At 32.5% G+C, this 26,989-nt stretch overlaps 2 protein-coding genes across 3 annotated transcripts in view; one reads left to right on the top strand and one right to left on the bottom strand.

The window, feature by feature from the left end:
- Positions 1-5,063, bottom strand: part of LOC145243519 (isocitrate dehydrogenase [NADP], mitochondrial-like) — a 55,232-nt gene extending 50,169 nt beyond the window's left edge. The window contains exon 1 of the mRNA XM_080106486.1: positions 4,929-5,063. Coding sequence (XP_079962612.1) covers positions 4,929-5,034 — 106 coding nt within the window. The 5' untranslated portion in view covers positions 5,035-5,063. The remainder of the gene's footprint in view (positions 1-4,928) is intronic.
- LOC145243518 (NAD(P) transhydrogenase, mitochondrial-like) overlaps positions 1-26,989 on the top strand; it is a 116,275-nt gene that overhangs the window by 20,266 nt on the left and 69,020 nt on the right. The window contains exon 1 of one of the 2 annotated variants that reach the window (XM_080106484.1): positions 5,316-5,454. The exons of the other annotated variant lie outside the window; for it this stretch is intronic. The gene's annotated coding sequence lies outside the window, so the exon portion shown is untranslated. Of the gene's footprint in view, positions 1-5,315; positions 5,455-26,989 lie in introns of those variants that run through there. 2 annotated transcript variants of the gene reach the window in all.

Raw genomic sequence — 26,989 nt, 5'->3', positions numbered from 1 at the left:
CACTGAAAACATCCAGTTAGGTAAAAAAGTAACTTTTCTTGCCTTTGCTAACATTTATTTGTTATATATTTGTTTTTTGACAACTTTTTCGAATCTATGTGTACAGTAATACAAACCCAAATAATCACTTAATTTGATTTTTTTTTACAGAGGAAAATCAAATTTTCATGAGATCGATCGTCGTCGCCATCGGGGAGAAGGGGGTACTTTTAAATGAAAAAAGTGATTAACAAAACACAAAATGAAAAGGGATTAAAAAAAGAAACCTAAAATATTTATCTAAGTATTTTTTCTGCCCATGTTTCACAATTTTGTCAAAGTTTGAGAAACTTTAAGCATCCGCGAAAAACAAGATGGCCGTGACACGATCGATCTCATTAAAGTTTGATTTTCTTCTAAAAAAATAAAAAACTATTTGATCAAATTAAGTGATTTTTTTTTTGTATGAAAACTTTATTCAATAACGAGTACGTAAAATTTTTTTTTTTTTTTTTTTTTTTTTTTTTAAATATTTTCACTTTTTAATGTCTTCATTAAACAAGTACCAAATTAGCATATCTTCCCAAAACTTCAAGATGGTATTTTTCTTCTATTTAAATAAAAAAATTTTAAGACCGTGTGAATGACCCAATTCAATAGGTCAAAGCTGAGAAAGTGCGGACGAAATAATAGTGAAAGTTGACACGTGTCTTTCCCGCGAAAAAACAAAGAATTGTTGAGTTGATCGCTTCAGAAAACTTGAAAGGGTTACTTTGTTTTGTGTTAACAGCCTTGTTCGACTTTTGGGTAACAAAGTGTAACAAAACCATTCACTATCTTTTCTGCGCTTTTTCAGTGAATGAGAAATCCTTCTAGACCGAGGAAATTTTTATATTTGTCCTCATCCAGACTGGAGAGCTAGACGAAAATATATCAGCTTATTTCTAAAATATGACGTTCTGTACTAAAGTTTTTTTTTCTCTATTAATCCGTAATACCAACTGGACGTTTTTTTTTGTTTTTTTTTTTTAACTACAACGCCTTCCCCTTCAGCATGTTCAACTCTTATATTAAAAATATAAAAAATCGTAATACGCCCTTAATCTTAATGTTCGCGGGGTGGGGAGTAGCGGAGAGTGTTAAACCACAATACAACGGGTGTTGTAACAACAACAAAGGGGGGGGGGTGAAAAAGTTACCAAAGCCAAGAGATTTTGTAGAGGTGTCTACTCGTTAGAACGTCAATAAATGGGCGGGGGTGTAATGCAACTAAAAAGGTCTACTTTTTATATTTCAGGTAGCTTTTCAAAACATGGTTGTGTTTATTTGCTCCCCCACCCCCACCGAGCAAATGGTACTAATCACTTTACAACCTAATTTAAAACCGAAAGCCATTCTTAAAGTGATTTCACGTTGACATAACGTGTTGAAAATCATTTTCGGTTTTTCATGTTTTAGTGCTGGTTAAGATAGTCGACATATCGATTTTTTAAACGTATTTTAAGTAAAAGCAGCAGACTTGTCATGTTAATAGTAATATAACCAAAAATTACGAAAATTCATCGAGTAAAACTGCTATTGTGTTTTTACTTAAAAAAAAGTATCGCTATTGACTATAATAAAACGTCGGTCATTATAGTTGCGTAAAGAGGGATAAGTATGACCCCTGTATTCACAATCTTCAAGGTATTTACATCTAGAGAAAATGCAATTTCCCCCAATTTTCTGTAAAAATTACTTTAAACTATAACTACTTTTTTACTCAATGAATTTGTAATTTATATATATATTATCATTTTCGACAAGACAATTTAGTAAGTATTATTGTTTTTGCTTAAAACACATTAAAAAAATCGATCTGTCGACAATCTTAACAAGCACATTTTTTTTCTTGATTTAATACCACGTTCTCATTGAAACTCGTCTTCCACAAGACGATTGGCTAATTGCTTAGACATCAGCCGTAATATGCCGGAAAGTGCTAACGCAAAATCACCGGAGACGGAGATTTGGTCCTAAATTGGATAAGTATCCAAACTGTAGACTACTTCGACTATTTTTGATTTGTTCATTAAATCAAACCCGGGCACATTCGATCCAATAATTTGCTATGGAAGCGTACACAATAAAAAAAGAACAATGTCCAAAATAACAACGATCAATTAAAAACGCTTTTTAATTTCATAAACAAAAGTTGAATTTTGCGTGATCGCTTTCCGCGGCCAATATGGACCATTTTCATTTTATAAATCAAAATAGAAAAATTGTAAATTTTGAATTTTTCATTATCATCCTCTAAACGTAGTAATCGAGAAATTTGCATTTGAACGGAAGGTGTGTGTGTGGGGGGGGGGGACAATTTTACTGTAAATCAATTACAAAACTCCATAACCACGTGTTAAGCGATAAGCCTCGTGTTCGAAACGAATATAAAATTGCAACTTTGTAAAACAACTATCAGGGAATGTCCGGCGGTAATTTTTTTAAGAAAAAAAAAAATCTGAGAAGTGAGTGATCAAGGTTTTATTAATATTATTTTAGTAGGTATTTTGGTGGAGGTGCAAATTATTTAAAGTCCCTCCCCCCTCATGTTAAGAATGGACTGATAAATGTAAAGGACGTCAGCATCTAGAAACTCCCTCTGAACACAAGGGCTTTTGCTAACGTTAATTCTATTTCAAAGAATTTTTTTAAATTGTTATATTTTTGCGCGTATATATTTCCAGCTTCAGAAAATTTTCTAGTGTTGAGGTGGGAATTTTATTTAAACATTTTTCACAATAGAAAAAACAAAAACAAAAACAAAAAAAAAAAAGCAAAAATAAGCGCCCTAAACATGTAGGACAGTGACACATAAGATAGTATTTTTTTTTTTTTATATATATGTGCGAAGGACGGAGGTGGGACACAAACCCTAAAAGAGTCAATCTAGATAGGTGATGGATGGATGGGAAATTAAAATGGTCTCGGATTTCCTGAGAACAAAAAAAAAAAAAAAAGCTGAATTATATTTGTGTGCGTGTGTGTGTATTTACAAATATATCTGAAAATTTAGAATTAAATAACCTGGGGGGGGGGGCTGCGTAAAAACTCCGATCAATCACGGGCAGACGTACTTTATTAAAAAAAAAAAAAAAAAAAGCCAAGATTTTGAAGAAAAAAAAAAAATTAATTCACTCGCACTGGCATGATGACGTCATCGGGAATCGTCATTTCTGTGAATGAAAAAGAAAAGCCTTCTCACAAATAGAAAATCACTGTTCGTATAATCTAGTAACGTTGGATTTGGTGGAGATCAGGAATAAATGCCACACGGTTTTAGTGATTGAAAGTTTCTGGAGTAAGATTAGAAGAAAAATAAATATACTGAATGTGAAAGGGAGTCTGTGGAAACGACAATCTAAGTAAAATTCTATTCGATTCTATTTTTCCAGGCATTATTCCCTAATTAGTTTATTTCCAACCGCCTTTAGCTCTCCGAACGGGAAAAATTAATCGACGGTACCTGATCAAAGTAAATTTTATCCAGAGTGCGACTCCTTCCATTTTAAAGGGAATTGCGGTATACCGCTACAAACAGGCCTAATCTTCAACATTATTGCAGAGAGAGGGTTACTAAAGAGGGACTAAAGGGGTTATTTCAATTACACTAGCAGTCAGTGCTCGTTTTACAATGAAAATTAAATAAGTGCCTGCCTCTCTTCTATAGAGGTGCGTGATTTTTTTTTTTTTTTTTTTTTTTTTAACTTCGAATAGTTGTAATCGACATTTTTTTATATTAAAAGGGGGAGGGGGTGCATTCTGGTGAAGGTACATAATTTAAAGACCCATTCTCTCCCCCTTTTGTAAAGAAAAGGTGATAGCGAACCTGGACGAGTCCCCACCCCCTCGTTTAGGTTCACCAACGTGGTCAATATGCACCCCGGTTATCCAACCGGCATTCACAAAGCCGTTCTTAACATGGGGAAGTTGGGAGGGAGGCGTTTATTCTGAAAGACATTTTATTTTCGAACCTCCCCATGTTAAGAACGGCTTTAAGCAACCTGTACCGAGGCAGTTTTTGTGCTTCTACAGAATTTGGATCAACCCTGAAATCGAAATTTAAATAAAAAATTTAAAATATAACTTTATCGATTTGTATGTAAACGGTGGTACTTCTACAGAATTTGAACTGAAGGCTCTTAAATTTTGGCGAATTTACACCTCCCCCCCCTCCTTCCACTAACAAAATTAGGGTGACTTACTCATCCGCGCTATTTTTTAAAATCGTATTTCCAAGTTTAATTAAAGTTTTATGTTTTTATTCAAATGTAAGGTTAAAGTATAGAATAGGTACAAAACACCCTCCCGCCTCCCCTCCTCATGTTAAGAATGGCTTTTTAAATAATAACGTTATTATTTCAGCACGGATCAATAAGTGCACTGCACTAGTACCAAAATTAGATACAAGGTCAGTTCGTAGTAAGGAATTTAGCTCCCTAAAAAAAAAAAAAAAAAAAAAAAAACATAGGTAACCCTGAATGGATGAAAAAATTTGCCGTACCTCTGACCCATTAGCATTAATCGGTGGGGGTGGGGGGACCTCTTTAAGCGATCGACTCGACCCTGGAAGGCGGAGGTAATGCAGGGGGAGAATAATTCTAGGATGCTGTTCTTCCAACCATTGCCAAATGGCAAAAGGAAAATTACGTTTCATGTTGTTCCAAGTAATATTTTTAGTGCTTATGCAGAATACGAAACATGCTATCTTTTTTTTTAGATGGGGTTAGCTGAAAGCACAAAACACGATCCGACTAATAGCTTTTTAAATGTTATTTCATCCACCCTGTGTTAAGAATAGCTTTCTAAATGTTATTTCATCGCGTATTCCGCGTAAGTAACCCTTTTTATCATTAGATAGGAGTGGAAGAGTTTGTATTTTTTTTTTCTTGGTTTATAATTTAACTTACAGTTTCGTCGTTGCTGTACGTTCAGAGAAGCTGGTGCGACGAGATTTTGGAGTTGAGATGAAGAACGAGAAAGCAATCTCGAGACAGAAACGACGAGTTTAGCCATGGTTGGATTGGAAGATGAAAACGGACCGACTGGCTGTTTTTGAGTGCGGGAGAAGAAGAAAGGTCTTAAAAAAAAACAGTACTCTGACTAGAAAGGTAGGAGGCGCGACAGCGTAAGAAATTAGAGAGGGGAGTACGCCATCGATAGATAGAAAGTAAACAAGAAGTTGGAGGAAGGTTTTCGCCGGCGGTTGATTCTGAAAGTGTAGTGTTACAGCGTGTGTCACATGGTCCGCCAATCTCAAATCTGATTGGCTGTTGCGTCTTTTCCACCTTTTACAGCATCTCGTGTCGGCCAATGTGACACGCAAAAAAGAAAAAAAAAATCTATTCTAAATCTATTCTTTTTTTTTTCCTTCTCCTTCTGGTTTTGCCTCCCTCACCGGAGCTACGAATGCCACTCTTGGAAGACCGAACAAAAGTAAGTAATATTCTATTCAAACCACCGATAGCAAAAATGTGGTTCTATTTGATCCTAGGGGGCCCATCTTCCTAGGCTTTACCTTCTCCTTTATGAATCATTCGATGCCGACGAATACAATCGTAGCAATCACATAGCCGTTTCTAGTTCCCCCTATTTTTTTTTTAGGGGAGCTATATACACCCTCCCCGTGAAATCTGACCTCGTGTATCTAACCTTGTTGAAATAAGAAGGGTAAATAAAAGGAAAAAAATGTTCAAGTTGAAAGAGTACCTGTCAGAATAGAAAAACCTTTTTTGGTTATTATTTATTGATTGATTAAACGTTTAATGGATGTTGGAAAAATATTTTAAACAAAATCAATCTTAAAACTCGAAAACGCGTAAGCAACCAACCGATCGTCAATTGGTCTCAATCTAACACAAGATGAACATGTTTTTGCATACGTACATTTTCTTTTTACTTCAGACATACTAATCAGTTTCTTTTCAGAATGGAAACGTTATATTGAACTTTTCAGCTTTTGGATCGCAACCATTTTAAAAGCTGAAAAGTTCAAGATAACCAGACTGCGATAAAAATGAAACGTGGTTTTCACGCACAAACAAAAAGTGTAATTTTCCATTTATTAAAAAAAAAAAAAAAAAAAAACTGCAAAGAAACCGTTGTCGTCTACATGCTTCATCCCCCCCCCCAAAAAAAAATGGGATTATTATCATTAACATCATCACATCTAGAGGTTATTTAGGATTAGTTAAAAATTAGTTTAGGTTTTTATTTTCATGCACGGAGGGTGGTGGTGTCACTTTGCTATTTATAGCTTAATTTTCAAATGAATCTGATTTCATAGCCGGTGTAACTGCGATCTCTTATTTAAAATGTTAGATCCCGTTTCTAGTGCCCCCTCCACCCTTTTTTATTTATTTTTTGAATCCTAGAATTAAGGATTTCTATCACACAAAGTCCAATTATTTACCACTCCTCCCCCTCCTCTCCCCTCACTGTAAGAAGGTACCTAATTACAATGTCTCCCCGCAGGACAGAGTTAGACGCCAGGGTCGTTTTTTAATGTGGAGAAAAGGACCAAAAATAAAAATTGTCTCAGTCGTGAAGGATTTCTCTTCAAGAAATTGAAGTGCAGCATCTGAAGAACCCTCGCCGGGTCAGGGAATATTTATTTATTATTGCTCAATCCTCTTCTAGATCAATAATGTTTCCTTTTATTTTTTTAATGTTTTTTTGTTTTAAATAATTGTCTCAAAAGCGTACTTTATTACGAGCATTATAACCCCCCCCCAAAAAAACGGTACTAGTGCAGAGTGATCCGGACGTAAATAATAGCGTTATTGTTTAAAAAGCCATTCTTAACATGGGGAGAGTGTTTTGTGCCTATTCTATACTTCAACCTTACAATTGAATAAAAAAACATAAAACTTTAATTAAACTTGGAAATACGAATTTAAAAAAAATAGCGCGGATCCGCCGGATCACTCTCTGCACTAGCACAAAGAAAAACGGTAAATTTTTACGATGTGCCCCAACGTATTATAAACACCCCAACCTCGCCATGTTAAGAACGGCTTTCGGAATACCCCCCCCCCAACGTCGAAAGCCGTTTTTAACATGGGGAGGTTGGGGTGTATTCCGAAATCCGTTCTTAACATGGGTGGTTGGGAGTGTTTATCCTACGCTGGGACAGGTCGTAAAAAAATACCAAAAAAAAAACTCAACATACCAAGATGCGTTTTTGCAAAGTTATTCATTCAAATTTCGAAGTGGCAAGTTTAAGGTTTAAAAGATGACTAGAGAATAATAAAGGTTTAAAATTTGCAAAATGAATAAATACATTTAAACATCCAACATTTAATCTTTTAGAATATATTGAAGCGGCTAGCTCCCAAAATTGCTACTAATTATTATCGACTAATTTTGTGATATTTTAAGCAGTGATAACACGGCAACATTTATTGTGTTTCTACCAGTATTTTTTTTATTTTTGAGCGATTATCAACACTACCGGTGCCCGTCTCATGTCAGCGATTTTGCTATTGTTCTATCTTAACACTCAGCACTACTAGAGTTTTGAAGTAAATAAACACTTTAAAAAAAGTGAAACTACAAAAAGCGTATCCAGGTAAAAAAAAAAAAAAAATACGACCCTGGTGTCTAACTCTGTTCTGTGGGGAGGCATTGTAAATAGGATCCAAATAGATAGAATAGTAACTTATCTTGCCTTTGGTAATATTTATTTGTTATATATTTGGGGGTTTGACCATTTTTTTTTCTTTGTGTTTACTACTAAATGCCAGACAAATTAATCCAGTGTATTTTTTTCTGTCACTCCCAAGTCTAGGTGGCAACGTCTTTTAATAAACACTTATTTTATTTGCAAATAAAAGTGAGAAAAACAACAACAAAAATTTTGCAAAATAATAAGAAAAATTCAAGTCAACAAATTAATACGATGGATCTATTTGTTATACTTAGAAAATCAGACAAAATTACTCGATAAATTTTGGAAGCTAACATTTTAAAACTGTTTGTCCTCATCGACCTTTCTTTTTGTCCGTGTTTTGTTCTTCAAAATAAAGACCTCTTTTTAGTCCATAGAGACTCCCTATTGTATGTGTTCCTGTGCGGAGAGTCCATAGTGGTGTGGTGACAGTGATGCGCAATCTCCAACCGCACTTCTGAACTACCATTGTTTGAATCTAGTGAAAAGGAGCAGTTTAGGATGACTGGAAATAATGCCGGGATATGCAGAGAAAGTTAGAAAAATTATTTGGGAGTTGTCATTTATGGACTAATTGCATAGACAAGATGTGAAAGCAGCACAGTCTAGTGAGTGGGGAGAATATATGGATTAAAAATTTTCTCAAAAGAATTACTGATAGCCACTTCAGCAGCACTCAAAATGGAAAGGTTAAGATTATAATATTAAGGTGCTTATTAAGAGGGAGTCACCAGATCGATTTTTTTTAAATGTGTGGTTTTAAGCAAAAACGTGCCGTGTTGAAAATAGTAATATATCCAAAAATTACGAAAATTCATCAAGTAGAAAATTATTGTTAAAAGTATTTTTTGCAAAAAATTGGGAAATTGCATTCTCCCTAGATGTGAACACTTTGAAGATTGCGAATATAGGAGATATACTTATCTCCCTTTCGCCATTGTAATGACCGACGTACGTACTGTTTCATACCGTAGCAGCGATAGTTTTTTTTTTTAATATTTCGTAATTTTTTGATATATTACTATTTTCAACATGACAATTACGTACTGTTAATTTTGCTTAAAATCACATATTTAAAAAATCGATCTGTCGACTCCATCTTAACAAGCACCCACGTTAATTATCACTTTGTGTTACTTGCCCTCTCTACGAGGCTCAAGTTTGACAGAAGGTCGGTGTTCAGAGGGGAGATCACTACTCGTTCTTACATCGATTTCACTCTTTATCATCATAAAATAATATGACCACGTTACATACGTATTTTTTTTTTCTAGAATAGACATGCCATATTTCATGATGATCGGTTCAGTTGTTTAGGTTGGTTGGTTGTTTTTGTTTTACGGCATATCAACCCTTTTTGGGTTATTTAATGCCGAATCCAAAGATTTTGAAGAAACATTTTTTTAATAGAATATATTTGTTGTTTTCAAGTCGGTTTCTATTTAACCCATAGTTGGAACCCTAACAGGTACTACCCCTCCGGGTCAGAGTGGAGCTGGAGCATTGGAGCAATGGTAATTAAAGGGTGGCTCCACCACACTCCTCAAAGCCCACAAGCTGGGGCCTCACCACTGGATATAGTTTAAGGTCATCCAGGACCCCTCAATTTTTTAGGATTTTACCAAATGCATATTATTGACGCTCATGCGCGTACATATCCTCTTAAAAATATTTTACTTAATATAATTGAAAATTTGATGTAGAGTAATTTTTCAGTATTAAAACATTTCAAATTAATAATTTGTGTTGCTTTCTTTATTTTGTTTTTAAGAAAATAAATTTTGGAAAAAGGTTCAATTTTAATATAAAGATCGTTGGCGTTACACTATCTTATTTCACTCATTTTTTATCCTAGTTTTCGCACAAATCTTGGATAAAATCGATGGTTTGTGTAAAATAGTATTTCTTGATCTAAAATAAAATTGTAGTTTGATACGTACTCGTTATAGAACAAATGTGTCATATTCCAAAAATTATGTAAATTGATCAAGTAGTTTTTCTTTAACGATTTTACTACTAAACTGTATTGAACCTAAAGCTGTTTTTGACGTCGACACTTCGAATTGAGTTGTCTCCCTCTTATTCATTTCATCGGATTTCATCATGGCCGACGTTCACACTTACACTCGCTTAGAATCGTAAAATTTGATTTTTTTAAAATAAAAAACAAGTACGTGATGAAATTAGGTGATTAATTTTTCTTTTTAATGTGTCATCTTTGTTCCATGACTGTTACGTAGATAGAGATTTTTTCCATATTTTTTTCCCGCCATAAGCATACATTTTTATAAGTAGATGAAAATGATTGCGACATTGTTATATAAAAAGTTCAATTTTCTGTACATTTTAAGTAAATTTGAATTTTATTTCTTCATAAAAAATATTTCTAATCTTTTACCAAAAATCGATTTTATCCAACATTTGAAATATTCCAAGGATCCTTAATGTACATTTTTATTTACTTTGTATATAAAACAATACTTTCATCTTTTAATTAAAATTAGAAAAAAAAAAAAAAGGAAAAGAATTCATGATTTCAAAATAAAAATCTGAATTATCTCCCTTTGGTAAAATAATTTGCTCTTTTTGACAACCTTTGTTTGACTTTGACGATTTTCACAAGATGTTTAGGAAAATAAGTTCATCTACATATTTTTTGGATAGATTTTTGTTTTAATTGTTAATCTTGAATTATTAATCTCATTAAATAAATCTGAAATTATTTTAAAAATTACACTTTAATTTATTTGGATGAAAAAATATACTAAGTCTTGGTTAGTGATTGGAAATGATCGGGTTGAAATTGAAACTTCGTTGGCTAGTTATTAGCACTTCAGAGTTTAGTTTATAATAAAAAAAAATCGATTACTCTGTAAATAAAATTCTAATTGTTACGCAAACTTATTAGATAGGAAAGTAGCATTACAAATTTAAGTGAAAACAAGTCTTTTTTTTTTTTTTTTTAATTTCATACTGACATTTTAGAAACGTCCGAATAGAATGAGTCGGGCGGTCATTTTAGAAAATAACTCGGTCCAATTAAATTAAGTTTATTGTTTGCAAAATGCTACATTTTGTTGTGTAAAAAAAACAAACAAAAAAAAAACAATGAAAATTGTTGGAATTTGTTTTTGCAAGTGCATACGTATGACATTGTACATTAAAAGTTCAATTAAAGGGAGATAATTTAATAATACGTTTGTGAGGAATTGTTTTGCCACGACCACCGTATAGCAGTCCTGGTCACTAAAAATTACGTCATGCCTGAAGTACAAGCAAATAAGGTTTGTCGAACAGTCAGACTGTCGATAATGAACAAGAGCTTTAACTTTAAAAAATGCATTGAAAAAGATATATATTGAGATATATATATATATATATATATATATCAAAATCATGTTTTCGTGAATCGTGTTTTGCCATGTTTGATAAACACTATGGCAGCCTGAAATTTTCAAAATAAGTTTAGAAAATATGACAATGCGAATTATAAATGTATATTACAGAATATTAATTTATTATAAACTTTAAAAAGTAAATATGCAAATTTGCAATATCTAAAGCTGTTTGTGGGAATTTAAAAATGTGATGTGTTGTATCATGTAACACTTCCTTAAATACCCAACTCCTGCAATCTTCAAACAAACTACATTTCATTATCTTTTCTTAAATTTTTTTTTTTTTTTTAAAATTCTTATTCACCTCAAACAAGGCACAGTGCCACTTGGATATAAAGGGCTACTTTTTGGGACCATATCTGTAGGGAGTTAAGCAACAAGATTACATTACACTTAGATTTCTGCGGGTCAGTACAACCACGACCACCAAGTGTAAGAAGGCCTGTTAACTGAAAAATGTCTGCAGGCAAGATAGGTAAGATTTGTCAGACTGTCAGTACTATATGAGGGCCATTTGAAAAAGAGCAATAAAACATTTTTAAAAAGAAAAAGGAACACAGTTCGATTAATACTGAAACTAAACTTTATTCAATATAAAAAATATTATCTATGTAAAATTATTCAATATAAAAAATATTAGCTATCATCAGTGATCACTCACTGGCAGTAACCTGTGGTGTTCCCTGGAAACCAAGTGACAAGTCTCCCCAGATTTCCAGTGTTTTCCACTTCTTGACCACTTGTGCAGACGATTGCATGTTATCGCAACAGCCGTTGTCACTGATTTCTCATTGGCATCGGCCATTGGTGTTTAAATGTCTCCCCAAGGTACCAGATTTGAACTGCACACTTCCAGTGGAGATTTGGTTAGTGCTCTCCCACATTGGTCTTTCCATCCTCCCTGACCCTTCACAACTAATTGGTGTAGCACCAGTCGATGTCATCTACACCTGTTTTTTATTATCATTACTATTATTATTATGATAATAAGGGTGCTTGTGCAGTGTACACATTTGTATTTTAAATAGTATTTCCAAGTTAAATTAAATTTTGGGTTTGTATTACCGTACACATAGATTCGAAAAAGTGGTCAAAAATCAAATATATAACAAATAAATGTTATCAAAGGCAAGATAAGTTACTCTTCTACCTATCTGGAAATGTTTTTAGTGGTTTTACTCACTTTAAAACGTGTAATCACTTCAAATATCATACAATGTTTATCGATATATTTTATTTGTTATATATTTGTTTTTTGGCAACTTTTTTGAATCTATGTGTATAGTAAAACAAACTCGCCATGTAAATTATTTACAGTTAAAATATTATATAGAACAAAAACTTGAAGTTTTAAATATATTTCAAAGAAATAAATCACACCCGGTGCTAAAATATTGAATTTTTTTTTTTTTTAAACTGCTGTGAAAAATGCTAACTTTAAAATATTTGGTGAAAAGTTTTATTTATTATTAAAAGAATGGACTGAAAAATATCATATAAAAATCGTTTGTTTTGCAGTAAAAAAAAATAAATAAAATATTCGACTTTCTCCGAGAGAAATTAAAGGTTCAAAAACTAGTTCACTTACTATATTTTGTTAGATTAAAATTCTCCCAATGTGCAATTATAATAATTATTATCCAAATGGAGAATTGTTCTTTCTCTTTAGAACATACATGGACAATAGGTAACACATATTGGTAGCCATGGACAATCGGTAACCATATTTTTTATGCCTGTTAGCGTGACCACGTGGTTGAATACCAGAAACTGTCTTACAAGTTAATCAGGAAATGACATTATACTGTCATGTGCATCAGCCTTCTTTACTCTCGATAGCCACAGTACAACTAAGAAAGCAAGAGACTGGGAGGGAATTCCAAAGTCTAACAGTTCAAGGAAGTAGAAGGCTTTCTGGCATCTAGGGATCTCTACAGCAAAAGGGGCAGGTACTGTAGTTGGAGTTTTTTTTGCACAGTGATCACCACTTATCAAGGCCCGGAAGCCACTCAGGGATAAGGGTTATTGCAAGTACATTACGTTAGTGAGGAGATTTGCTGAAATGTTTACTTAAGGGGGCGGCTCATTAGGAATTTGTTAACATTGGACTTGAAGACATCCAAGTTGTAGTCCGGAGGGAAGCAGGCAGACGGAACAGAGTTCCACAGGCGTGCAGTTCTAAGAAAGAAGCTTTGTTCATGGAATCTGCGTTTTGATTTAGGCACAGATATAGAGTGGGGGAAATTTTTCACAGTGGATTCAGCTAGACGGGTGTTTTTCGTGAAAGATTGGCGAGGGGGGACCAGAGATTGGAGTCCAGATGAGCATCTGCCATGGAAATAACGATAAAACAAGGACAGGCTCGCAACGTCTCTTCTGTGGGAGAGAGGTTGCAGGGTAGAGAAAAGGGCATCCCCCACTAAGCCACAAAGTCTATTTTGTACTCTGTCAAGGCATGATAGGCTGTTTTTAGCAGCTCCTGCCCAGATATGGCAACAGTATTCCATCCTTGGACGTACTTGGCTTTTATATAGATAGAGAATTGCATCCGTAGTGAGATATCTTCTGGAGCGGTAGAAGGATCCCACCATCTTTCCAGCAACCTTGGCAACAGACTTGATGTACGTGTTCCATTTCAGATCAGGAGTAAAGGTCAAGCCCAGAAGCTTGTCAAAACACGGGGCCTCACCCAGACGAGAGCCATCCATCACAATTGATGCCAGATGGGGATCAGCGCGTTGATGATGTAAGGATAGCAGTTTGGTTTTGGATGCATTAAAGGTAACCAGCCACATCTTCCCCCCACTGAACCACGCGCTCGAGATCAGAGGAGAGAGAATGAGAGAGAACTTTGTCATTTACAGCCTTTGATGTATTGCCGTAGATGGTCGTGTCATCAGCATAGATGTCAACGAATGATTTAAGTATGTGTTTAAGGAGGTCATTGATGTAGATCAGGAAGAGAGTTGGGCCCAGGATTGACCCCTGAGGGACTCCAGCATTTATATTGCAGGCCTCCGATTTTTGAGTATTTAAGCCAATGGAGCACAAGTGCTATGAGTTCATCTGAGCACATTCCATTAAAATACTTGTAAAACAGGCACAGGGATGCAACATTGCAGTGATGGGACAGGGGTTGGAGTTTGGTTGATAAGTGCAGTTCCAATTAGGTTGAAAACTTTTGATTCTACGGGAAAGACTAGTGGTAGATGTACCAGCCCAGATCTGGCGACAATACTTCATGCATGGGCGAATGGTGGAGATATAGGATACTATCAGGTGTAATTATTTTGCGTGGTCGAGAGAGCCTACCTTCTTTGCAGCAGCCTTGGCGATTTGTTCAAGGTATTTGTTCAAATTCATATTGCTTGTGAATGTTAAGTCAAGGAGTTTGAATGAAGAACTCTCAGATTATTATTAGTCATGGCAATCGATGGTTGAGAAGGTTTCTTGTAATTGTTAAAGGAAAGAAGCTTATTCTTAGCAGCATTAAATGTTATGATCCATTTATAACCTCATTCCACTACAGACTAGATGTTAACTTGTTAATATAGGTGGGATAGTTGGAAAAAACATTCACATTTATTCATTAGAGGTAGGGGTATCCCCTTTGCCTAGATATTATGATTTTCAACTTATTTCCCTTGTTCAAGAAGCCATATAGTATTTATCAAACATTTCGGTTCATATGTACCAGTGAACTGACTAAAACTAATTTGATGTCTCCTCCTACTCTCGTTTGTTAAAACTAAAAAAAAAAAAAAAGAAATAACATTTTAACGAGACAGCAACCTGTTTTTGGTGCAGGTTCTATATTACTAATTACAAATAAAAATTGTACCATCAATTGTACCTTAACATAGAGAGAATATAAGCTAAATGAGTTGATATCAATTTTTCATTTGTGTAAACTACTGCAAGCATAATTTGATGCTATAGTTATTCGGAGGGGGAGGGGGGCTTACATGGCACTAAATAAGCTGCGTGCAATGTTCAGAGATAGGAATCTTTTCGCTCTCACTCGATGAACTGTTGACAGAAAACAGCCGAGTCTCTTGCTGACACTTTGTAAGTAGTTGGATCAATGGGTAATGACATTTCGTTGTAAATGTGCAAGGTAGGTGTTCACGATTTCTGTAATCGAGAAAAATGAAATTCTGCTTGTGTGTGATCATGTTGACACACCGGTTTTCATCACCGAAGTTAAACAATGCTGAGCCTGGCTAGTACTAGATGGGTGACCATTTAGGAATTCTAGGCGTTATGTGCTCTCCGCTTATCTCAGCATTGTTTTCAGTTATCCTGAACCTCCACTTGCCACTGATATTTAACGATGCCGATTCAGGAGAGGTGTGGTTGAAGATGGCAAAACTCTTGCTACAAAAATTCCACATGCAGGCACCTTATAGTGGGTATCCATAGTTTGTCAAAACTAAAGGAAGCTACTATAGATCATTAAATAAATATTAACAATTATGTTATATTTACAGGTACTAGTGTTTCATGCTCGTGCAATCGTCAGTGTAGGAAGTGATAATTACTGTTGGCCAGGAGATTCAAACCCAGTCACAAAGTCACCTTTGACTTTGTAGGATAACATTCTACCTCAATGCCACCGGCAATTAATACAAGAATTGAGAGGAAATTAAATGCCTATAAATGCCAAATTAGCAGGTATACATAGTAAACAATCACAGTATTCAATGACCAGAACTAAGAATGTTGCATGTGCGTTAAAGTTGACAACTTTTTTTTCATGGCTATGTTTCGTATATTACCTTTAACACTAATTAGTATGAAACTGTACCATGAAATGATTTGAATTTTACATCTGAATATCTTAAACTCGAGCTTCCTACTGTTTGGCTGTTGTGACAATTTCACTTCAAAAGTTTGCAACATCTGTTGACCTCTACAGTAGAGATGTGGCTTATCGGGTCAGTTCTGGGATATTTACATTGGGAGTGGGGGGTAAAGAACAGCAAGTACATCTGAGCTCATTTCCTTGCAATACTTATAAAATAACGATGCAGCTTGGTATACCAGCACAGATGTGGCAATAATACTTCATGCAATAACAAATAGTGACTTTGCAGAAATGTAGAATACTGGCTGGTGTGAGATGTTTTCTAGCACGCTAGTGGGAGCCCACCTTTCCATTAGACTTGGCAGTATCTTCTATAGATTTATTTGAATTCATGTTACCTATAAATGTTAGAAGGCAAAGAGTTTAAATGTTGTACTCTCGGGTAAGGATGCTATCGGCCATGACAATCGGTGGTTGCAAAGGTTTCTTATAACTGTTAAGAAATCAGCCCTTTATATTTAGCAGTATTAAATGGAACCATCCACTTTTTAACAAAACTTAGATAAAATGTCTATTTTATTCGTCAGTTATGCCATAAGTATTGATTGATGTTAAAAACGAAATTTATTTTTTATCTATATCATCAGTCATTATTTAAACTTTATAAGAGTTTTATACTTTTTAGTCAGGAATAAACAAAGGAGGAGAGGTCCTCACCCTGAAATTTACATATAATCCTACTCGCACTATGGACACCGGGAGGGTGGGGGGGTAAGATAAATTGAAGAATTGAGAAAGAAAGGAGGTCTTAATCTGTCCTTTTTGCTTTCTTTTGTTGCTTTTGGTGGAGTGTGGAGTAGAAAGCAAAATGAATGACACTTGTTCTGGTTTTTAACCAGCATTCAATTTTGAGAGAGAAGGTTGTTTTGGTGGCCAAATCGGTTAACACAATGTACTTAAAAGCAGTTTGAGTTTGAACCTCAATCTGGTGTGTGTATTTTTACTGATTATGTAGGTCAAGAGTAGATAAAACTACAATATTGATGAATTCTGTAACGATTGATTAAATATTTACTAACATATTGCTTCAAATCATATATGGTAAAGTGCTTTTTATTTATTCATTTTTTTTTAAAAGAGATTCTTCTTCATTCTTCAAAAAACAAAATGTCCAAAATTTCCATTCAACTCTGATCATTTATTTTGCCTCTAAATGTAAGTATCCTGAATTATGTTTTGAGCAGTTCTGCAGAAAATTATATTTAGTTTTTAAACATTTTATATAAGACAAGTAAAGAACTATTTATTTAAAGTGGAGATTAATCTAGCTTCAGGTATTCTTCTAAATGTATAACTTATATTATTTATATCCTTGATGTAAATGTATTGTGATTTAACAAAACAAAAACAAAAAACTAAGTTATGTTAGTTACCTCTCTTGAAAATTAATGAACATATTTTAAGGGACTAACAATTTATCCATTTTATCAAACCAGTTTAATTACTGTTACACACACCCATATTTTTTTAAATTTTTTTTAGAGGCAAGGAACTTAAAATTGAAATAAATCGTAAAAAAATATTTTTATTATACAAATATGTGGTTTATTCTAAATATTGTTAACATTTATAATTTAAATACAATTTTGAGCATATGCATATAGCACTGTGGCTTGTGCATATATGGCATAATCTAGACATTCAATTTTCACAAACTCTATGCATAAAATTATGCTGTATTTCACCAATAATGCAAATGTTGTCTTCACAGTGGTCTCTTGTGTCTGGTTTATCAGCATAGACATAGGACTTTACATATCCCCCCCCCCCCCAAAAAAAAATTAAATCACACAAACGAAGTAATGAAGTAACCAGTTGATGGGTTCATTTTGTGAAATTATTTGTTCATCCAATGTTTCTCTCAGTAAATTGATTGTATCATTTGCTATTTCCAAATGTCGCTCGGATGTGAGTCACTTCATGACAAATTGTCAAACCAAGCTGAACTCAAAATAACCAATAGTTGCTAAACCTGTAGTTACAGAAAATAGTTGTCAATTTAAAGTTTGCCAACACTAAAAAAGAGCACCCTGTGTGTGTATATACACACACATGTATGTGTGTGTATATATATGTGTATATATATATATATAGCTTAAGGCAACTGAAAGAAAACAGAGTAAGAGCAAAACGACTATCAGCCACACCAATATCTGCAGCATTAAATCCACATTCATGTTCTATTTGTGGCCTTGTCTGCAAGTCCCTTGCTGGACTAAAAAGTCATCAGAGGCAAAAGCATAAATAAGTTTTCGAAATATGGGTTGTCCGAACCTCATACGTCGAAATCAACGGGAGAGTCCATCATATATATATATATATATATATATATATATATATATATATATATATATATAATGTTGGGGGTAGGACAATCTGCCGTGTGTTAGACGATCCCGTCCCCATGTGTGTATGGTGAATGGATGTATTTAATGGTAGAGGAATTGAAAAGACTAAAGGTCGCATAATGAAGACGAAAATATACCGCTATATATCAACGAGACAAATGCAATTTATTTGCATAAATATATACAGGAAAGAGTAATAGAATGAATCAGAGTTCATGAAAGATGAGTAACGTTACTTGCGGTTGACTGGCTAGTCAGGACGCAGTGGTGGCTCACCGGAGCAGTGTTTGTCACATGTTGACTGTGTTCAGCAGAAAAAAGAGGGTGAAATATGAGAAACAGGAAGTGATGTAGCTAGGTCGCTCTTCTGAGTTAAAGGGCGACAATCGATTTAAGCTGAGAGTGTTCAACTCCCACATATATGAAATATGGCAATAAAATTACGAATGACTAACAAATTTTATTATAAACTGTTATGAAACTAGTACCAATAATTACGTTTGGGTCTTTTACTTCTATATCTTATATTAGGTTGAGAAGAATGGTCTTACGGAATTTTTAATTTTGATTTCAAATGATGTATTTTCAAATAAGTTTTCGTTATAATACCTTTACTTTATATATCATCTTGAAGAGAGTTTTTCACTCTATCTAATCATTTAAATTACAATCGTTTTAAAACAATTATGTCTTCTTTTTAGAATGTTGAATACGGGATGGAAAAAAAAGAAAATTCACACAATTTTCTTATTTCAACTTAAATTAGGCTGAAAAGCTGCTGAAACAGCTCACAATATCAACAAACTGTTTGTCCCAGGAATTGATTTAAATAAGTTATTCTAATCATGTTTGCGTTGAATACCCATGTACGAGACTTAGTTCTATTAAATTCCTGTAAGAATTTTTGCAACACTCCATGTTGTAATGTTCAAAAGATTCATAAAGTTTATGTGAAACCATTCAATAAGGTCTTCTAACCTTAATTGGCATCACTTCAGACTTGGGGTTGTGGTAAAATAAATTTAGTTAACTGTTCTATAGTAGCTGGAAGATGGAGAATCATTTCATGTTACTTATATAGGAAACTGATCCTCACTTAAAAATAATTAAATAAGTAATTAAACAAAAAAAACTCTTAGTTGTGAGGGGAGGAAATCATTCAGCAGAAGGCAAATGTACCCCCCCCCCAATCTTAATCTTAGCTTATTTTCTTAAGCATAAAAATTAAAATCATAGTAAATAGGCTCTTGAAAAAAAAAGAATATATGAAAGGAAATTGCTTCTTACTTGTCAATCAGTTTTTGAAACTTGATCTCACGCAATTTCTTTTCCCTGCTTCATAGTTCTAAAAAAAAAATAAATAAATAAATTGTATGAATGTTTTGTGTGTTGCTTTTAGGGGATTCAATCAAATGAAAACTAAATTCCTTGCAGTGAACATGTTACCACATGTATTATTATTATTGGATCACTAGATTTGATTTACAAAAAGTGGACACAAAACAAACTAATTGCAACTTTCTATTATTAAAAAGTCATAAAATTGGACCATAAAGTTGGATAGCAGTGGGAGCTCTAGTAGTAGCACAATTATAATTTTGGACGCTACACATTTGAAAAATTGTCTCAAATTCACAGCCTACCTTTTCTTTCTTGTACATTAATTATAATTTTTTTTCACCTCAAACAAGACATATTGTCACTTGGATATAAGGGACTATTATTTTGGATCATGCCGAATGGGAGTTGAACAGCAAGATATCTGCTCAAAGTTCATTTAAACTCCTACAGCTTAGTACAGTAAGAAACATGGAGGGAATTCCAAAGCCTGGCAAGCTGAAGGAAGAAACTATTAGAGTAGAAGATTTTCTGGCATCTAGAGATCTCAACAGAGAAGGGGCATGATTTTGCTAGTCAGCAGGTTAGTCAGGAGTATGTACGCTGAGGGGTGGCACAAGCGCTATGAGTTCATAAGAATACATTCCATTAAAGTACTTGTAAAACAGGCACAAGCATGCCACATTTTTTCTTTGTAATTTTCATTTATTAATAATCAACAAGTGTGGGAATCAAGTTTTTATTTTTTTATTTTTTTTTTAGTTATTGTCTCATTTATATTAAACTAGCAGGAGTACCCTGTGTTGCCCGGGTTGAGAGAGCAACTCAGCCCTAAAAAAACAAACGTTTCAATCAAAATAGCAGCAAGTGCAAAACAATAAACAATCGGGCGCAGTAACCAGGTAAGCTTGAACCTGTAACGCGAAAGGAAAAGGAGGTGAAAAAAAAGCAAACGTGCTAGCTGTCTTGGCCACGGCGACTTATGATGCAACGAGCCTTTGAAATAAGGTTTTATAAACATACCTTGAGATCGGTAGGCATATGACTTGCAAAAATGTCGACACAAAAAGTGACCCCCTCCTTGCAAAAAAAAACCAGCCCAGTTGACAGGACAGAATTAATCTTTTTGGCCAATTTTTACATATTTTTCGTCCAAAGGATTGATCTTTCTAACGATACAGATTTTGTCACGGTCCGATGCGTCTGTCAAAAGTTTCTGGCAGACATACAAACTAACACACATTTTCCTTTTTATATAATAGAAGAAAACATCAGTTAAAGATAATCATATTATTACAATGAAATTGAATATTAATTACTACAATTCATTTTGATGGACAAACAATGAACAGATTTAAATTACTTCAAATTTAAATTGCATTTATAGGCACAAACAAGATTTATAAAGTAAAGTTGTTTATTTATTTTTTTTTTTTTTATTCATGTTCACCCTTAACAAAGTATATCGCCACTTAGACATAAGGCGCTACTATTTGGGACCATGCCTAGGAAAGATTAACAAGATGTTGGTTTACGTTACATTTAAGCTTCTGCATGTCAGTACAGTCAAGGTAGCAGGAAGGGAATTCCAAAGTCTAGCTGTTCAAGGGAAGAAACTATTAAGAGTAGAAAGGTCATTTGAAAAAGATGCATGGCCATCCCTATAAAATGTTGAGACCTCTTCTAACATTTGGAATGTCTAACTAGAGTCAAGTTTCCCATTCAATCAGCAGAAATCTTTTTAGCTGTTAACATTTCGCTCCTGTTGCTCTTAGAAAATTTAATTTTGAAAAGATTTTACATGTAGCAATGCATGCAATGCAGATGGGATAGGCTTTGTAAATGATGTGTATTAGTGTTTGTTTTGCCAGTGAAAGAGTGTATGCATGAACTTGTGAGAGAGTTTGTTTAGCAGTGTGTATATGTTGCTGCTATGTTTAGTAGTTTGTGCCTATATTGAAATATACATACTCCTACTCCCAGCCTTGAACCCCCTATTACAATGTTATGGTTTCCTTAAGGTTATTTTGAGAGGGGGATTTTTAAGTTTATTTATTTTCTTTATAATCGTCTTTATAGATCGATATGCATACATTGAAGACTAGGTGCTAACAATGAAAAGGAGGGATTCTCTTTGCAGTTCAAAAATAAAATTTTATGTGGAATCGAGAGATGCGTGTAGGCACAAGAGATTCCTAAAAGGACTTGAATCGAGATTCTATCATTTTTACATATGTATAAAATAAGAAACAATTGATGACAATTCAAAGGTAAATAAAATTTATTTGATCAGCAAATCAATAAGGGAAAACATGTGAAATATAAAGAAAATTCTTTAGACCATGGTATTTTGAAGCTTAATGCTTCTCATTAGAAGAAAAGTTCAAGGTTATAATATAAAAAAAACATGGCAAAAAACATTAGCCTAGAAAAAAAAATTATTGGCATATAGAGGTTGAATAGATAGTTAGAAGAAATATATAAAAGTGTAAAATATATATATATAGGAAAAATATATAAAAGATAATGTAAAAAAAATATATAAAAGATAATGTAAAAAAAAATATATAAAAGATAATGTAAAAAAAAATATATAAAAGATAATGTGAAAAAAAATATTTAAAAGATAATGTAAAGAAAAAATATAAAAGATAATGTAAAAAAAATATATAAAAGATAATGTAAAAAAAATATATAAAAGATAATGTAAAAAAATATATAAAAGATAATGTAAAAAAATATTTAAAAGATAATGTAAAAAAAATATATAAAAGATAATGTAAAAAAAATATATAAAAGATAATGTAAAAAAAATATATAAAAGATAATGTAAAAAAAATATTTAAAAGATAATGTAAAAAAATATTTAAAAGATAATGTAAAAAAAATATATAAAAGATAATGTAAAAAAAATATATAAAAGATAATGTAAAAAAAATATATAAAAGATAATGTAAAAAAATATATAAAAGATAATGTAAAAAAATATATAAAAGATAATGTAAAAAATATATAAAAGATAATGTAAAAAAAATATATAAAAGATAATGTAAAAAAAATATATAAAAGATAATGTAAAAAAATATATAAAAGATAATATGAAAAAAATATATAAAAGATAATGTAAAAAAATATATAAAAGATAATGTAAAAAATATATAAAAGATAATGTAAAAAAATATATAAAAGATAATGTAAAAAAAATATATAAAAGATAATGTAAAAAAAATATATAAAAGATAATGTAAAAAAAATATATAAAAGATAATATGAAAAAAATATATAAAAGATAATGTAAAAAAAGATATATAAAAGATAATGTAAAAAAAATATATAAAAGATAATGTAAAAAAAATATATAAAAGATAATGTAAAAAAAATATATAAAAGATAATGTAAAAAAAATATATAAAAGATAATGTAAAAAAAATATATAAAAGATAATGTAAAAAATATATAAAAGATAATGTAAAAAAAATATATAAAAGATAATGTAAAAAATATATATAAAAGATAATGTAAAAAATATATAAAAGATAATGTAAAAAAAATATATAAAAGATAATGTAAAAAAAATATATAAAAGATAATATGAAAAAAATATATAAAAGATAATGTAAAAAATATATATAAAAGATAATGTAAAAAAAATATATAAAAGATAATGTAAAAAAAATATATAAAAGATAATGTAAAAAAAATATTTAAAAGATAATGTAAAAAAAAATATTTAAAAGATAATGTAAAAAAAAATACATAAAAGATAATGTAAAAAAAATATATAAAAGATAATATAAAAAAATATTTAAAAGATAATGTAAAAAAAATATTTAAAAGATAATGTAAAAAAAAATATTTAAAAGATAATGCAAAAATAAAAAGATAAATTTATTTTGATCTTTATTATTTAGCTTTACACATTAATAAAATACACTTAAATATATTTTAATTCATGTAGACTTCATATTTATTATTACAGAACCAATTCTCAATTGAATATTATATTGTACCTAATATATAGTATTGATTTCTAAAGTTTAAAAAAAAAAATGAATTTGATGCCATCAGCTAAAATCGAAACCAAAACATCCAGCACTCTAGTCACATTCTCAAGTATTTGAGCTATCAACAAATAGATAAGAAAGATTTAAAATTAAACTATTTCAAGCTATGAATGAATTTGCACAAATAGAAATGTGGCATAAAGTTGAAACGAACATTTTGCATTTGACCTTGCCGACATATTTCTATTGTTCATCCATTCAGAAAGGATTTTACTTGTTATAAACCATCCTTGGTGTATGATTACTATTTCCTGTTAATTGTAGTGCTATGTGACCAGTAGTTTAAGAGTTTATCAGTTAAATATTTACACACACACACACACACACATACATCTACTGTTATATTTATATAGATTAACAATTTCAATTAAATTCAATAAATATTTTCTTATTTAATGTTTTCTGTTGTGATACTTTGTTACTTTATTGAATGAAAACAAAAAATAATTTTGGCGAGTTAAAGTGCACTTGTACCATTGGTCCTAACTACATTTGGAAGTCCATGACAACCTGTAGTTAGAAATTGCTCAGTAAGTTTTTATCACGTCCAATTTTTAACAAGTCTAAGATAATTAAAAAAATGTCAAATGCTGAAGTTCTCTTTCTGTACAGACTATGTTATATAGCGAGTTATATGCCTTTTGAAAATTGCCATGTTCCTTACATGACTGAGCAAGGCTGTGGACACACACGCATACATGTACTGTCTTATTTATATAACTTATGTAAAAAATACATTTTTTTTTTATAAAGACGAGCCAACTGAAAGATGAAAAATGATATTGTTTTATGTTTTCCATAAAGCAATTTTTTTCTCAAATGTGTAGAAATTGACTTTTTTTTAGCTGAAAGGAATATGTTTTTAAAATTCTTTTAGTATACTTTTACCTGTTTATTTTCATTTTCCTTATAATACTACCACTCCTCCTCCTCCCTGATTGGTGGAAGATAAGTTTAAATTGTTAAAGGGACAAAAGGCTATTCAGAACTGTTGGTTTATGAAGGTGACATTAGTTAAGATCACACAAATAAAATAGTTTTCTTTTTAAAACTTTCTGAGCCTATAAAACGCTGTTGGCTGTTACAACCTGAATATAACTAGCACACCATTTTTTTTTTTTTTTTTTCTCCGCTCTTTCTGTCTGAGTGTTTTCTGAAATTTTCTTTCTCTTTTATTTTCTTTTCTTGCTTCTCTTTATATTTCTAATAAGACTTCTTCTCTATACACAGTATCAATTGTAGAAAATTATTTCTTGGATTATTCTTAGCCCCCCCCCCCCCCAAAAAAAAAAATCAGCAATCGTATATTTTTATGAGTGACAATATCTACCTTGAGAATTAGAAGTTAATTTTAAAATGAAAATATACAAAGAACAATATGTATTGTTTTTAAAGGAATGAAAGAAATAAAAAGATTAACTCTGTTTTGAACAACTTTAATTATTTTGCAAGAAAGAGTTTGGGGAGGTAGATTTAATTGGTCCATTCTTCTTCTGTCACGCTGCCATTCTCACTTTATAATATGATTCATAGCATTTCAACAGTTAACATACTGAATGTTCTTAATATGATTCATAGCACAGTGAAGATCAAGCTGGATTTTCTTTCAAATGTAAATTAAGGTGAAAAACCTCAGATTTGGACCATGTAAAAACAATTTGATAATAGGGCAAAAATTTAATTTATTAAAACTTTCAACTTGGATTTTTGTGAACTACAACATAAAACACATAAGTTCACAATATTGAAAAGTAGCCCCTTTTGTAAGATGGAACTGATTTTATATGCATGAAACTAAGCAGCCGACTATAATCGAGGGCAACCCAAATGCTCCCTTTTCATTAGCTGCTACACTAAGGTGTAGGGAAGGACGACACTCTATTCCCAGGATTACTCCCCTTACAATACTGAATCTGAGGAGCATCAAGTAGCACTTCTTTCGGTCTTTGCTATGCCTCTACCGAGGATTGAATCTTGATCTCCCAGCCACTAATAGTGAACCCTCTTACCATTGTGTATAGAGACACAATATTGTGTACATTAAGTTGAAAAGTATAAATAAATCACTTTTTTTTTTTTTTACATGGAAGTCACCATTTATTAAGGCCCGGAGACCACTCGGGGATAAGGGTTATTGTGTGTACAGTAATCAATGGGACAATATTGTAGTAATCGTTAGTAATGGAGATCTGATAGTGTCTTACTTAAGGGGACGGTTTATCAGGAACTTGTTTATGTTGGACTTAAAGACATCCAAGGTGTAGTTGGTTGGTTGGTTGTTTTTGTTTTACGGCATATCAACCCTTTTCGGGTTATTTAATGCCGAATCCAAAGATTTTGAAGAAAAAATTTTTAATAGAATATATTTGTTTTCAAGTCGGTTTCTATTCAACCTATAGTTGGGACCCTAACAGGTACTACCACTCCGGGTCAGAGTGGACCTGGGAGCAATGGTAATTAAAGGGTGGCTCCACACTTCCCAAAGTCCGCAAGCTGGGGCCTTACCACTCGATATAGTTTAAAGTCATATCCAGGACCCCAAGTTGTAGTCAGGTGGGAAACAGGCAAACAAAAGAGAGTTCCACAGACGTGCACTTCTAAGAAAGAAGCTTTGTTCATGAAATGTACGTTTTGATTTAGGCACCGATAAAGCGTGGGGAAAATTACTGACAGTAGTTTCAGCTAGACAGGTGTTTTTCATGAAAGATTGGCGAGGGGGGGGAACCAAAGATTGGAGCTCAGACGAGCGCTTCCTATGGAAATGACACTAAAACAGCGACAGGCTCGCAACGTCCCTTCTGTGGGAGAGAGAGGTTGCAGGGAAGAGAAAAGGGCATCCCCCACTAGGCTATGAAGTCTATTTTGTACTCTGTCAAGGCAGGATAGGCTGTTTTTAGCAGCTCTTGCTCAGATATGGCAGCAGTACTCCATCCTTGGACGTACTTGGCTTTTATATAGATAGAGAATTGCATCAGCAGTGAGATATCTACTGGAGCGATAGAAGGCTCCTATAAGTGACATTAGTGAAAGAAATGTACATTTATAAAGTGAAGAGATTAAATTTTGGATATTTATGCTGTATAAGTCATGCTATTGTCGGTTGGAAAGTGCTGTGTCAGGATTCATTTTTTTTTTTTTTTTTATTAAATGCTGACCAATTTTTTTAATGAAAAATATATTTCTGTCAGTATGAAAACTAATTCAATGAAAAAATCGTAAAATAAAAAAAATATTCTTGAATAGTTATTGATTACTTTTTACAAAACTTTAAAAAAATTAAAATTAAA

This window comes from Euprymna scolopes, chromosome 22, assembly GCF_053919585.1.
Source record: "Euprymna scolopes isolate OS-2025 chromosome 22, ASM5391958v1, whole genome shotgun sequence".
Lineage (NCBI taxonomy): Eukaryota > Metazoa > Mollusca > Cephalopoda > Sepiida > Sepiolidae > Euprymna > Euprymna scolopes.
The sequence above is the reverse complement of the archived record's forward strand: the minus strand, read 5'-3'. Positions and strand labels throughout refer to the sequence as shown.